The sequence below is a fragment of the Hyposmocoma kahamanoa genome, unplaced genomic scaffold, assembly GCF_003589595.1.
Source record: "Hyposmocoma kahamanoa isolate Upper Pololo Valley unplaced genomic scaffold, ASM358959v1 182, whole genome shotgun sequence".
In the NCBI taxonomy this organism is placed as follows: Eukaryota; Metazoa; Arthropoda; class Insecta; order Lepidoptera; family Cosmopterigidae; genus Hyposmocoma; species Hyposmocoma kahamanoa.
Window position 1 is genome coordinate 4,506,469 of NW_020653713.1, and position 16,063 is coordinate 4,522,531.

General features: G+C 35.4%; 1 protein-coding gene across 1 annotated transcript; it reads left to right on the forward strand.

Annotated features, from left to right (window-relative positions):
- The first annotated feature begins 1,878 nt into the window (after positions 1 to 1,878).
- LOC113226144 lies at positions 1,879 to 15,773 on the forward strand. The gene is made up of 6 exons (XM_026458673.1): positions 1,879 to 2,026; positions 2,120 to 2,335; positions 7,207 to 7,369; positions 10,251 to 10,493; positions 11,834 to 12,059; positions 15,053 to 15,773. Exons 1-6 carry the CDS (start codon positions 2,010 to 2,012, stop codon positions 15,229 to 15,231), a joined length of 1,044 nt encoding a protein of 347 aa, XP_026314458.1. The 5' UTR covers positions 1,879 to 2,009; the 3' UTR covers positions 15,232 to 15,773.
- Positions 15,774 to 16,063: the final 290 nt, after the last annotated feature.

Genomic DNA, 16,063 nt, shown 5'->3' on the forward strand with positions numbered 1-16,063 from the left:
TCACGCGCGCAATATTCGACTTTATTCACTATAATTTTAGAGATTATTCAACAATTATCATAACACTCAGTCTGGAACTGACAATATTATTGTTGTCTCGTTCACTCTCACGTGAAGTTCCCATGGGTTAACGGATCAACGGATTAATGACTCTATTAATCATTCATCCTAATTGCTCCGTGGCGTAGTGTCCATTACATGGTAATTTTGTAAGTTTAATCGATTTTTTGGTATGTTGTGATTATTTATGAGTGCACTAGCTAATATTAATGAATACTAAATTAGTAATTTTGAATGCTCATATAAGTTTTTGTTATACATTTTTGTTTGGCAGGTGTTACTTTTCTTAGAAATAAATTTAGTGTTTTAGTGTCCTAAGTGTGGTTTATCAATGATGCATTTAACTTTATATACATTACTCATCAGCAGGATGTAAGTATCGTGAGCGACGAATGACGCGATAAAAGATCGAACATATGATCGAATCATTAGACCGGATCACGTTACGCATGGGTCATGCATGCATGATTGACCGATCGACGGGTTATCAAAAATGATCGACCGAACAAGTCTACACTGGATCATACTGTTCAGACTCATACCACAGATTTAGTATTTCATACTATATAATAGATAGATAGGGTTTGTATGTGTACCACATACCAGTGTTGGTGAGCCAAGGTGCTACCTTTATATACTCCCGGACACGTAATTCGAGCCACCTAGCATTTTCAATATTAAATGCCCTTAGCTTAAACAATGTTTGATTGATCAAGAAGTAATAAGCAACTTTGAAATTGGTATACTAAACGTTATTTCCTCAAGTCCTTATTGAAAATTTGTATTTAAAAAACCGGAGAAATATTTTTCTTCGACGATAACTATTATTTATATTTTTGCTCTTTAAGAATAAAAATGTAAGGTGACTCAAATTATGTGTCCGGGAGTTTATTTTTCCATCTATGGTGTGCCAGTGCTACTAACCAAAGTCAGCTATTTACTCTATAAATTAGCCGCAATGGTACGAAATTTTATTTATTTACTGAGCTTTAGCTTTAAAGCTCAGTAAATAAATAAAATATTGCTTGGGATTAATAATAAAAAAATAGTATATTATATTCTATTTAATGTAACAAACAGTAAATCGTGTAAAAACGTGACCACATAACCTCAGTACAGAGTATTAAAAAAACCGACGACAAAAGTACGTGGAATGACATATAATTACCAAGTATTATTGAAATCGGTTACCGGAAAGTGCGCAAACCCTGATTCGACTATACAGGACTTGACGCAGGAGATAATAAAAATCGGTTTTCAGTACTCAAGAGCGAGAAAAACGCCTTAAGCTGGAGAATAGCAAAATCAACCATTAAAATAATTGCTCCTTATATAAAATTTAGTCGCTATTTATAAAAATGAATCTTCATGCGAGAACAGCCTTTCTTAGAGGTGAATGATTGTCTTCAAATTTAAATGGAACCACTATGTGGGTACCCTCTTTCCAACAAAAAAAGAATCATGACAATTGGTTCACAAATACCGGAGTTATCGCTTAACATACATACAAAAAAACGCAATCGAATTGAGAACTTCCTCCTTTTTTTGAAGTCGGTTAAAAAAACCGTACAAAAACCCGCCACTTTTCCGGAACGCAGTTTCTTTTTTAATTTATTTAATTTTGGCAACAAGCAATTCGCCTTAAAACTACTTAATAATTTATGTGAATGAATCGGAACGCAGTCAAATGGACTGTTTGAATTGTTTCTTTACTACAAATTTTTCTTACGTTATGCGAGTAAATGAAACAAAAACTAAACTAAAATGGGATCTCTTGTCTTGTTTTGATATATCAATAAATTCTTCATAGCAACTGCAAAAGTGCGAAACATGCAACATTTTTTTATCACGTTCGAATCGAAGTCTATCTTGAAATACGATAAAATGATTTGTAAAAATTTAATTCTAATGTATTTTTAACTTCATTGTTAGCCCTGTAAACACTACTCATGGTTTTTAGAAGGAGGTAAGACAATAAAACGCCAATAGTTATATAATTTGATTAATGTTAAAGTTGAGAACAATGAAAACAAAAGTCATTATTTACTTTTCATTCCAGTATACTCTTAAAATACCTGGTAGCTGCGATTGTAGGCGCTCTAATCTACACAGAATGGATTGTTTATGAAGTACAGTCTAGGTACTGGTATACCTTAAAATGCCGCGAATTCGACTTGTCCTGCACCAAAATATTATTCATTGCCGATCCTCAAATTCAAGGGGATACGGCGCTCCCGCCACCTTTGAGTTATTTGGTCAATTGGGATAGCGACCAGTAAGTAAAACATCGCTTAACACTGTTAAAAACTACATGGTGTATTCAGCTCTGAACACACTACCATACATTCCTTTTTTAAACTCCCGACGCAAATAGAGAGGAATTTTTAAGTATGAAACATGTTCAGCTGTTGAAAGATAATCAGTTCTTTTATTTGTTTCCGTAGACTTGATTTAGGACTTTCTGGAGAGTACCCAACTTGTCTAAAATCTGTTCCAATCGATTTTGAACAAAAAGTAAACAAACCTGTTTTGTTAAAATTCTAAAGCAATCACTCAATAAATTGAATAAGTAACACTTTCACATATATTTCGAAGATTTTGACTTGATATATCATCAGTTTTTCCAACAATATTCATTTGAATAGTATCGTAAAATCGTTTTTGAAAAATGGTAGTCCAAAAGTGAGGTTATTATTCATCTATACTTCTATGACTTGCCTATGGTTGCATAGTGCTGTTCGAAAAAAACATTCGGTTCAATCAATTAAAGTTTAGTAATCGATTATTAAATTGAACACTTCAATTGCAATCAAATGAGTACCTAAGTGTAAGGATTTGAAGGAGGACTTAAATTGAAATTTTAAATTAGGTTATGTAAGGAAAACCACTAGTATGACTCAATTGAAGAAATCGATTCATTAAATTAATTAATTGATTTGTAGTTGGCGTTACAATTGGCCACCTCTAAACCGTCTATGGTGGAGTCAGTGACTTGTTTGTGTACTTTTTGTTCGAAATGGATTGGAACGAAGTATAGCACTTAAGTAGAACTAATGTGCTTGGGATCATTGAATTGGTCTTGAAGAGTTATTAACTTAATAAATTAAATTTTTTATCCAAAAACTAATATACTCCTTACACATAATTCGAGCCACCTCGCATTTTTGTTGTAAAGGGCTAGAATACAAAAATAGTATTATAAACACAGAAAAAGTTTTCCCCTGGTTTTGCAAATCCAAATTCCCAAGAATGACTTTTAGAAAAGACGTTTAGTACTGGATTCCAAATTGCATAATACTTTTTGATCAATCAATCATTGTTTAGGCGAGTCTGTCAGGATGGCTGGACCAAATGAGATACTATAGTATAATACTATAGTATAATAGAAATCAGACTGTGCTCATTATTTACTACCTATTTTCTACTATTTAGTACCTTTATTGGCATATTTTCTACGTCTGCGCTAATGGAAATATTAAAGAAATAAAGTGGCCAGCCATTCTGACGTCAGGTTGGCTGGACCCCTTTATGTTCTTCATGGTTCTAGCACAGTCTCAAAAGTTGTTTTTTATTTACTCTTGCAATTGTGTTATGGTGTTAAGTGGAAGTAATAACATTTAAATGGATTTTACAATAGGTTTTGTTTTTTTAGTATTAGTGTTATTTAGTGTAAATAAGTTTTAATTTAAACATAGTGACTTTTTATATTCTACCCACACTATGTGGACATGAGTGATTCAGAGCAAGATACGGTTCATGCTCCAAAACCGAATCTGGTCCTGTCTCCTGCTTCAGGCAGGAGAATAATAAGGGACTCATCTCCTTGTAGACCAACTGATTTGGAATGGGACAACTTTGATGTGAATGTAGAGGTTACGGATGAGGCCGCTGACCAATCCTTAGGAGCAAAAAAGACAAAGGGAGGAGTCAAGTATTGATGAAGAAGAAGGATTCATTAGGGTCACTGGAAGTAAGCGTAGACATGTGCGTCGATCATGCTCCCCACAAAATGCCATAAATAGAACAAATGAATGTAAGATGTCTGTTAGCAGCAAGGATGTCCTTCCTAAGCAATTAGGATGGCAAAGATTTTGAGCAGCGGATCCTTGAAGTTCTTAAAGTGACTCACAAGAACCCATATGATGCTTTATTAAATTCAAAACAATCGATGAAGCAGAGGCATTTTTGAATTCAGCAATAGTAAAAGAGCATCCGGGTGAATTTCACTTTCTGAATTTCAATGGCACTATTTGAATGATTTTTGTACAACTCTATTTTCTTTTGGTTTTAAGGTCTTAAACGTACAAATAAGTTCAAGCAATGTCAATAATCATAAAATCACAGAAATATTTAAGTTAAATACAACAAAAAACGATATTTTAGGTCACACGGATGAGATTTCAGTAACACGAATGATTTTGTCATAAACATAAATGAGAACGACGGTACAGTAAGGAGTAATTATTATTACAGCACACATTTTATCGCTTACAAAAGAACTTTTAACAACATTTAACATGTAACGAATATTTTAATGTAACTTCTTGTATCAAAATCATTCTCATCCGTGTAAGGCCATCTATCTATCTGTATGTAATTAATAAATAAATCTAAATAAGTATTTTGTTAATGTCATATAAACTTTGTTGTACATCAATATATCATCATCGCCACCATTAACATCATCATCATCATGATCACCATTATCATCAGCATCATTACCATTCACATCATCATCACAATCATCGTCATCATCGTTACAATCATGATCGTCATCATCACCACCATAATCATCGTCACCACCACCACTATCACTATCTAATTGTTATATTTCAAGTAAATGTTTGACTTAAAAGTAGACAAGAATAAGAGCGACATATTTGGATACATTTTTAATTGTGACGTGTGTAAAATATGCTGGACCGTTATAAAAGTGCATGGATTTTAAAGATCCCTTTTAATTGATGTACAATAAAGTTTATAAAACTATTACTTCATACTGATTTAGATAGATTGCTTTACATGAATGAGAACGATTTAGTCACTAGAGCTGAAATTGGTATTTAAGTCGATTTTTTGCTAAAACGGAGATGCACAGGGGGTCTGCTCTCGATCTCCGTCCGACATCCGTCCGAAATAATTACTGTCAAATAAGTAATATTCGACAAAATTAAAAGACAAGTATCAAGTATGAAGCTTCATTTGCATCACGCGTCTTTTCATTTGGTCAAGTACATTTCGGACGGATGTCAGACGGAGATCGAGAGTAGACCCCCAGGTTACTTCACTGTATACACTCCAATCCGACAGGAGCCCCTTCTTAACTGTGCGAAGGGTGAAGGTGATGCGGTATGAACTTAAGTTATTAGGAGGCTTTTTTTTTCATTAGTTGAGTTGAAATTGATAACTTCTTTCATATGATGGGTTTTAAACCATCATCATTGTGCAGTACTTGCAATAAAATAAAGGATCTGTACCATGTATTGGTGGAATGTAACCGTAACGTAACCCTGAGAGGTACAAGTTTGGGAATGTAAGTTTATGCAATGGACAAATTAATTATTGGCTCAGAGAGCCTGTATGTATTGGCGCTCTAAACTTGTACAAGTTTTTGAACATGTCCCTATCCTATATATATAGGGAACCCCGTATTTCTCCCATGAGGCTGACACAGGCACTCAAGGTGGCTAAAGCCTCATTAAAAAAAATGGATTAAAAAGAATATGGTTCTAACAGTATATAATTTTTTTTTATAAAACATACACACACACACACATATATATATATATGTTTCAATATATATATATATATATAAACATACTTTTTTTCACTATTTTAGGAGGCTTCTATAAAAAGTTATTTAAAAAAATAATAAAACGCCTTTGCAAAAAGTGCCTTCTAAAATGACAGTTTATCTTCTTCGTGTAATTGACAAATAACTGATTATAATTCTTTCGCATTCGTACCTACAAATGGAATTAACATTTGTACTAGTGAATTCAACTAGTAATTAATATAATAATTGTTATAAAATATTGGTTGCAAAGATAATCCAGAAACCATTGTTAGCATATTCTAAGCGCCTGCAAAGGTATTGTTAGCAATTACACGGAGAAGATAAACTGTCTTTTTGGAAGATTCTTTATACAAAGGCGTTTTATTATTTTTCTCTAAATAAGTTTTTATAGATACTTCCTAAACTAGTGAAAAATAGTATGTGTTGGTAGAAATTAGGAAGTAAATAGTTATATTAAAAAGTAAATTATGTACTGCTAGAACCATGAAAAACGTAAAGTGGTCCAACCAAACTGACGTCAGAATGGCTGGCCACTTTATTTCTTTAATATTTCTGTTAGCGCAAAGGTCGAAAATATGTCAATAAAGGTACTAAATAGTAGAAAATAGGTAGTAAATAATGAGCACAGTCTGATTTGTGTATCTCATTTGGTCCAGTCATCCTGACGGACTCGCCTAAATGATTGATTGATCAAAAAGTATTATGCAATTTGGAATCCAGTACTAAATGTCTTTTCCAAAAGTCATTGTTGGGAATTTGGATTTGCAGAAAACTTTTTCTTTGTTTATAATACTATTTTTGTATTCTAGCTCTTTACAACAAAAATGCGAGGCGGCTCGAATTATGTGTACAGGAGTATATTAGTTTTTGGATAAAAAATTTAATTTATTAAGTTAATAACTCTTCAAGACCAATTCAATGATCCCAAGCACAATAGTTCTACTTAAGTGCTATACTTCGTTCCAATCCATTTTGAGTGAATAATGAGCACAGTTTGATTTGTATATCTCGTTTTGTCCAGCCATCCTGACGGACTCCGTTTAAGCTTAGGGCAGTTAATACTGAAAATGTGTGTACATTGCAATAAAGTGTAAAATTACCATGAGTTTAATATATTTTTTTATAATTACATGTATTTTATGTCATACACCTGGTAGTAAGCGACATGGCTGTCCATAACAGTTGCAGTTCCGCTTAGAGATTTAAATTGCAAAAATCCGAATGGCACTGCTCTGCACCCGTCATTCACAAGCCCTCTATGTCTCACATAATCCATTGGGCCCAGAAGACTGAGAGTTTCCCCCTATTACTTTTATACCCAATAAATAATAAAAAAAAATTCTTTTCAGATATTTGAAATCGACGTTTTCTGTAGTAATGCGCACCTTCTTGCCTGATGTCTTGGTATTTATGGGAGACCTCATGGATGAAGGTTCCATATCAACAACTGCACAATTCCACAACTATGCAAAGAGATTGTTCAATATATTTGACATACAGTACCCAGTTACGGTATGTTAGATTGTTTTTATTTACATTATTTACATTTTTTTATTCGAACAAAAGACATTGAGAAAAAAAAGTAAAAAACATACAGTCGAATTGAGATTTTCTTCCTTTTCCTGAAGCCAGTTAAAAACCTCGAAAATCGTAGAAAAAGCCTTACTTTGCTACTTTAGAGTGCAAAAATCATAATCGCGCTTGGAATATTATCTATGGTTGTGTTTTATAACATCATTAAGTCTTATTTAATTTTAATAACTTTTCAATTTTCTGTTTATCGTAATAAAGTTTTTGGTACCAGAAACGAAAGTAATCCTCTTGCCGCTGCATTATAGTCGCTCTTTTTTGAGAACTAAGTGAACATCTCGAATTTGCAGTCGTTCAACTATTGCCCGCTAGATGACAGCACATTGATTGAAATTTCAATATAATTGGTAATTTGCAATAATAGGTATTGCGCTTTCAACGATATGCCAGCGTGGTAAAGTTTAAATTAAATAAACAGCCCAGAATTTGTTACTTCTTTTTAGATTAGAAGCTACGACCAGTCATTATGAATATTTCATAGAGTTTTAAATTATGAATACGTGAGTTTTGGTGACAGCGGTTTTGATAGTAATCGAGGCTTAAGGCCTTCCATTGTTTTTTTCTTTGATTTCCACTAAGTCCGCTGGATCAGCAGTTCCGGAGTTCGATTCCCGGTAAGACCGAATTTGTGAAAGCTGTGAATTTCGTTAGTCGGGTACTGATAGTAGGGTCATTCCAGCGAAAATGACACCGCGGTTCAAAAAAATAAATTACACAATTTAGTTTTAATTGTATGACTAGAATACGCCCATTTTTCGGATATTGTACAATTATTGTATTTTTTGTCTTCATTGACGCAGCCATAGTGCTGTTGTCTACAGTGAGTGAAGCATTTTTCCTATAATGTTAGCAACAATTTTCGCGGTTGTTTGTGCGTCTTTCTATAAAAGTTATTAATGTCGAAGAAAATACAATTTACGAATATCAAAACAGTGATAAGTGATTGCATGGAAGTATATATGGTGAGGAGTTATTAAAGTTTCAATAAATGCTAATTTCAAGTCCCACCCGTCATAACGAAACATATATATTTTTATGTTAACCAATAAATATGCAATCTATTGGCATTTGCTTTTGTAAAAGTAACAATTATAAAAATATAAATAAATAACGCACACACTCAATATGGCCCCGCACCAGGCAAATCCTGTGTCGCGGGTGCCACGGACACACACATAGACAACCAAAAACTACACCCAAACTCACGAGAGAAACAAATGTAAGCCATACAAACATCTCTCCTGGCCCGGGAATCGAACCCGGGACCTCCTCTGCGCGGCAGTCCGGCATGGCAACCGTTCGGCCATGCTATTTATGCTATTATGCTAGGGGTCATCAGGGGGCTTGGTTGGGCATTGTGCACGTAAATAGGAATTTAAATATTAAGATTTGGAATTGTGTCCCACCGGTCACAGCGATGGGTGGGACACACTTCTAAAAGTTTTTACTTTGACTAAATTTTTGTATTTTCATGGATTCGAGTTTTTACGATGTTTACTAGGTTGCTAAGATGTTTAACAGTTACTTTAATTTCGGAGTTAACATTTATTGTGTTAAATTATGACGATTGGGACACCATTTTGTGACAAGTCAGGTTTTAGGGCAGTTACATTTGAATACGTGAAATTTAAAAAAAATACACGTTTTATATGTAGATCCGTCACTTATAAGCAAATTATTAATAATTCTTCTCATAATTAATAATAATAATTATTATAACGCACACACTCAACATAGCCCCGCACTGGGGAAACCCTGCGTCGCGGGTGCCATGGACGCACACATAGACAACCACAAATTACACCCAAACTCACGAGAGAAATAAATGTAGGGCATACAAATATTTCTTCCGGCCCGGGAATCGAACCTGAGACCTCTGCGTGGCAGTCCGGCATGGTAACCGTTCGGCCAAGGAGGTAGTTAATTAAGACATTTTAACGCATAAAAAAAGATAATTAAAAAGTACAACATTTTTTCTGATGATTTTTAGTATCATGAAATGTCTGTCTCCACTAGTTTTAACTATATATACGAGCAAAATTTCTAAAATTTGATATATTTTGATATGATACATGATTATGTAATATAAAAAAATATATAATTCAAGGATGCGGCAGGATTTTTCAAGTTTATTAACGCATTTTACATACGTGTCTATGATTTCATGTCGTCATAGATAGTGTTTCAAGAAAAATATTACTTATATAAGATTACAAGATTATAAGATACTTTATCAGTTCTTTAATTCTGTTTTTTTTTATGTTAAAATGTCGTAATAAGACAAAAATTATAAAATATTTGCTTATTAATTCTGTGTATTCAATTGTAACTCGTCCCACCCGTCACAAAATCATGACACAAAATCATGTATTAATTAAGTATATATAAAATAGAACTTTAACATTCAAGTTATCACATATGAAAAACTTGCTGAACAAAATATTAATAGTTTGTCTTGATTTTGTCAATGAAGCCGTCAACTTAAACAGGCGGGTGTTGTGGATGTCCCACCCGTCTTAGAAAATTAAAAGTTTTAAGTATAAATAATGTCATAAATTTATGTAAATAAATAGTAGCAGTTGAATTGCATATCTGGCTTCATGATATTTTCATTTTAAGTCTAATTAACTAATGGTTAAGGAGAAATTACTTAAAGTTCAAGAAAAAAGGAGTCAAAATGTCCCACCCGTCACTATGGAATGGCCCAGGACAGGGCGTTCTCTAGTTTGAGACCAGGTAACTGGTGTGGTTGTCTGGCATACGTTATTATTAATTATTACATGTTTTGTTTGTCTAATTTCAGATAGTTTGGTTACCAGGAGATAATGATATAGGTGGAGAAAACGAACCAATAAGACTGGATAAAATCAAGGAATTTGCTGAAGTATTTAAACAACCCTCAGTAATTACGTACAAAAACATATCATTCTACAAAGTAGACCCGATATTGCGTAACATACCAGAGAAGAATACAAATGAAAATGCAAATATTTCAATTGTTGTTTCGCATTTCCCTGTTACTGTGAGGACTAGTTTTAGTCAAATGGTGTGTAGCTTTATATATAACAACATTATATGCACATTAATAGCATGGGCTATCAATTCATTCAATTTAACTTTAGTACATATTGAAACCTGTAGATGGCGACACTTGAATAAAACAAAATATAAAGTATTGAATCTCGAAAAATTTGACGTATATAATACAAAATAAGAAGTATACAATTTAAAAAAGAAATTCAAAACTATTTATACATCATTTTTATGTTTTTATTCATCATTTTTAGCAGCATTAGAACTCCTTGTGAAAGAGTTCGTCCAGCGAAGTACTACCACCTTACCTATATCTGCCGCCAAGTAGTAATGTTACTGCGTTCCGGTTTAGAAGAGTAAGGGTGCTGGTGAAATTATAGGCACATGGGACTTGTCATCTTTGTCTTAGGGTGACGGGCGCAGAGGCAGTGCCCCTCAAATCTTTGCGATTTAAAGCTCTGAGTGGCACTGCAACTGTTACGGACAGGCGTGTAGCTATAAACCATCAGGCGTACGACTTGTTCGTGCCGTCACTTGATATTATATAAAAAAAATTTTAGGAAAATTCAACTAAAATTAATTTACGTTTATGAAAATTGGTGAAAAATGGATTCTCGAAACTAACTAACGTTTTAGCAATGACTCGAAATTGGATTTTAAAATAATTCTAATGGTACCATGTAAAAAATGTAGAAGATTAACTGACCTTTTACCAAAATAACGATAATGGTCACTCTGCGCCCCTCCCCAGTTTTAGATACGCATCGGGCCGCGCACACTGACGGAACGGCAACAAGGCAGTAAAACCATTTCCGGAAATCCGGAATTCAAAAAAGTAATTAATTATTATTTGAGTCTTAACAACTCTATGTCGCGCTTTGTAGCTATATCTATACATGTATCTCTATATGTGGAGCCTTTTTCCGACCATTGGTTATGGCCCAGTAAGTACATACATGACTGTCTCGAACTCCACCATGTAAGTCCACCATGGTATAATAAGACAAATATGGTAATTTCATACAAACGTAGCGCGGCTTGTGTGACGGAAGCTGTGCCGTTATCAGATAGGATTTTACACGCAGGCAGCTTCATCTCACAATTAATCTTCTTAGGGCCATTATGGCGTAGCCAGAATTAACAGTGTTCAGTGTTAGCAGTGGCTCGCTGACAGCGACAAATTTGAACCCTTGTCAGTCATTGTCGGCAGACCGCCAAAGCATTGTGTTTTTTACCTATTTATTTTATATCCATTTAAATATATTATTTCGATGCTTATCGTTACTATAACTGGTTGCTCGCTCGTTAACAATAGTGTTTTTATTTTAGTAATTATATGTTATAATTTTGCAGGTGAACAACAGACTCCAACCAAACATCTATTTCTGCGCCCATGATCATAAATCAAAATATATTACGCAAAATAAAAACCTGGTCTTCAAAGAGACTACTGAGTTCAGAGATGGAGATCCGCCTCTTGAAATTACGTTCAGTGAAGATATAAAATATGAAATATTTGTGCCAACATGCTCGTACAGAATGGGAACGAATAAAATTGGATATGGAGCAGCTGTTCTTGGTGAGATACTAATTCATATTATTTTCGTCATTATCATCAATCCATCAAGTGTCCCCTCTAAAAAGAGGGTTTAGCTTATTAAATTCAAATCATCTTTATTTCATAGGTTATTTCAAATTACACTTGAAATCGTCTTATTAATTAAATTCTACTGCTCATTCGTAACGCAGAGTCCCCTGAGAAGAATGAGCAAGAAACTCTAGGGGTTGCTGTGTTAAATATACGTTTCAATACATTTAACATTTTCAATATTTATTTCAAACAATGAAGATTGAGACTGCCTGCAAGAGTTAAAGGTGTCACTACTGTAGATTCTTTGTCATCCGTGACAGTATAGGCTCATAAAAAAAATGTACGCAGAAACTGTACAATATCATCATCATGTCAACCGGAACACGTCCACTGCACTGAACATAGGCCCCCAAAGATTTCCAAACTAGCCGATCGGACGCGGCGTGCATCCATCGGTTACCAGGTTAGTAGGGGCCGTCGCACTGAACGCCTTCCGGTTCGTGGTCTCCGTTCGAGAACCTTTTTGCCCCAACGGCCGTCAGTTCTACGAGCTGTGTGCCCTGTCCACTGCCACTTCAACTTACTAATCCTTTAGGCTGTCGGTGACTTTCGTTCTTCTACGGATCTCCTCATTTCTGAAACGAGAAGACGTCCCGGAGCTTCCCAAAAGCTGCCCAACCGAGTCGAACTCGAGGATTGACCTCTTTCTCGAAGTTGGCCCTGCCTAATTGGACGGTTTGTCCGAGGTAGACATACTCGTCAACAACTTTGAGAGTAGAGGTTCCCACTGTTACAGCGGTGGGTATGACTTGGACATTCGACATAAGCTTCGTCTTGTCCATGTTCATTTTTAGACCCACCTGCTGGGAAACTCTATTGAGGTCACCGAGCATGGTGCCACGCTCTTCCAAGGATTCTGCCATGACCACGATATCATCTGCAAATTGAAGGTGAGTGATGTACTCGCCGTTGATGTTGATGCCGAGTCCTTTCCAGTTCAGTAACATGAAGGCATTTTCCAATGCAGTGGTGAACAGTTTCGTACAAATTTCGTTTCAATCATCTCGTTCCACGTCGCAATTGGATAGGCCTTGTGCATTGGTCCTGGAGTCGAACTGACATAGCGTTTCTGTACAAACACTTCAACACTTCGATATATCGATAGTCAATGCGGCACCGTTGTAGAGACTAAGGGTCGTATTCTAGAACTCTACTCAATGCTCAAGTCAGGACTTGAGTATGATTCAAAGCACTAGAAATTATACTCAAGTCCTTGCCATTAGGGTCGTATTTCTAGTGCTTGAAATCATGCTCAAGTCTGCTCTAATCCTGACTTGAGCATTGAGCAGAGTTCTGGAATACGACCCTCAATCTCGATCGAATCAGACGCTTTGTCATAGTCCATAACGCTAAGCATAACGGCAGGTTATACTCCTCGGCCTTCTGTATAACCTGCCGCAGCGTGTGGATGTGATCTGTAGTACTGAAGCCCTTTCAGAAATCGGCTTGTTCGGCGGGCTGGAAGTCAACGAATCTGCGCGCGAGACGGTTCGTGATGACACGTGAAAACAGCTTATAAACGTGGCTTAGAAGCGAGATGAACCTGTATTTCTTCAATCCCTATTGTTATCTCCCTTTTTGAAGAAGAGTATCACCTCCTCTCTGAGAAGGACTCTTAGTACCGGTGTTCCACCCGCTTTCAGAAGCTCGGATGTAATTCCGTCTTCACCCGGTGCCTTGTTGTTTTTAGCTGTTTCAGAGCCATCTTAATCTCGTACAGACTGATGTCTGGGATATCCTCAGTATAGTGTTGGGTGAGCTTGGTTCTGCGCTATCTATTGGCGCCATGGGTACTTGGTGATACTTTTCTGTGCTGTACATACATTGGGGGGTTTTAGACCATTTCATTTCATTAGTGTTGGTAGATCGCCAGAGCCTCGTTAGTAGGAGCAGGGTGTACCGTGTGCTGGTGAGGTTGGCTATTAAGCACCGTAGGGTAGGGTGGGTGGCGCCCCTTACACCCTACAATACACAATACAATAACCATTAGCATAAAGTTTTTGTTTCACTATAGTTTTAATATAATATCAACCGTAATGTTATTATTCAGACGTCTGTTAAGAATACCTAGTTTATTTTTAATCCTCATGTGATTTTTAATAAAAAATAAAGTATTCCTCTTAATATATATAACTTTTTCTTTCGTATATGTACTGTGACTCTAGTGTAAGAATGTTAATCTCTTTAAACTTATCTCTCAAAGACACTCTGGGGCCCAGATTGTAATAAGCGAATAGTTCAGTGCAAGTTGGGGAAGTCATATGTTTTTCAATAGTTGTGAACCTTCTTCGACATGCAGGTTTTATCACAATATTTTCTTTTACCGTTAGAGAGGTAATGCTATTAAACATGCACATATGTGTGTAACTTAAAAATTAAAGTCAAATGTACATGTCCCCGCTGGGATTCGAAAAATCGACCTCTTGTTTGAGATACAGTTTAGTTTTAGTAGCAGTGGAGCTTCTTGTAAAAGAGTTCGTCCAGGGAAGTACTGCTTATTTCTGCCGCCAAGTCATAATGTGAGCATTACTGCGTTCCAATTTTGAAGGGAAAGAGTGCTAGTGAAATTACAGGCACATGGGACTTATCAAGTTATGTACCACGTTGACTGGCGCAGTGACAGTGCCCTTCAGATCTTTGTGATTTAAAGCTCTGAGTGGCACTGCAACTGTTATGGACAGGTGTCGCTTACCACCAGTCCCACGACTTGTCCGTCCCGAGATACAATTAATTATCTTCAATTCGCAGTGGAGTTATTAGGTATTTTTAATTAAAATTAAAAAAATACTTTATTTGATGAGCAATACAGGTTAACAATAAAAGAAATACAACCTTTTATTTACAGTATAGTGGAAGAACTTACGAACATTTCTGTCAATAAAAGCTTAATTATTTCAATACAATGCTTTGTACCGTTTCAGAATCGAACAACCGGAAAATGAGGTACACGGTCTTCTGGTCATCGGAACGGTTTCCATTCCTAATGTTTTATTTAGTCGTCGTAGGATTGGCTTCGGTGTATGTCGCCATATACTTTACCTTTAAGAAGTTAATAACGAGACGTACTACTGCGTTAAAAACAAAGACCCCTCTTGCCTAGAATTTAAAGTAGTAAGTACCTGATTGACAGCAACCTATCGGCTTTTATATTACACGTTGTTGGAAATGCATTTATCGATAAGCAATTCATGAAAGTGTGTCTTTTTATGATAAAACCGTCCGAATTAAAATATCCATGAACTTGATTAAAATAATTATGTGTAACATGTCGCTTAAAACTGGTCACAAATTTGACACTACTTACATCTATTTCGGGTTTTACCATTGGATATAGGTAAACCAATTTGCGGAGATCTCTTTAGTGAGCCTTCGTGACCATAGACTAGTCAAACTTTTATTCTGTAAGCAAGATTCACAAATGCGTGTGAACTAATTATCAAACTTTTACACATATCACAACTCTAGTTATCATAATTAAAATAGATAAGTACCGTCAAAAGTTTAAGTTGTAATTGTACTAAACTGTAAAAAAGGTATAGGAAATGAAACTATTTTTCCGGATTTAAATCGCGTATATTTGTTTTTTCGGGTTTGTTAGAAATCCGGAAAAATAGTTTCACTTCCTATGTGTAACAATCGCGAAAACCTAAGAAATCAATATGTATAAAAAGGTTACCTATCAGTAGTTCGATATGACATTTTCCAGAAGTAACGTTTGCTCGAATTTTCATAACGTCGAAAGTAATTTTGAAATGTTTGTGTTTGTTGTTGTCTGTGTTTGATGTCTGTGAAAATGTTTTTTTCTTTTAAACCTAACTTAACCTAACCTAACCGAACCTAATCGTGTCTTTACGATAAACATCCAATATATCCTGAAAGAACAACGGCTTCGTTCGGTTTTCGGTGTAATGAAAACTCGAACAAACGTTACT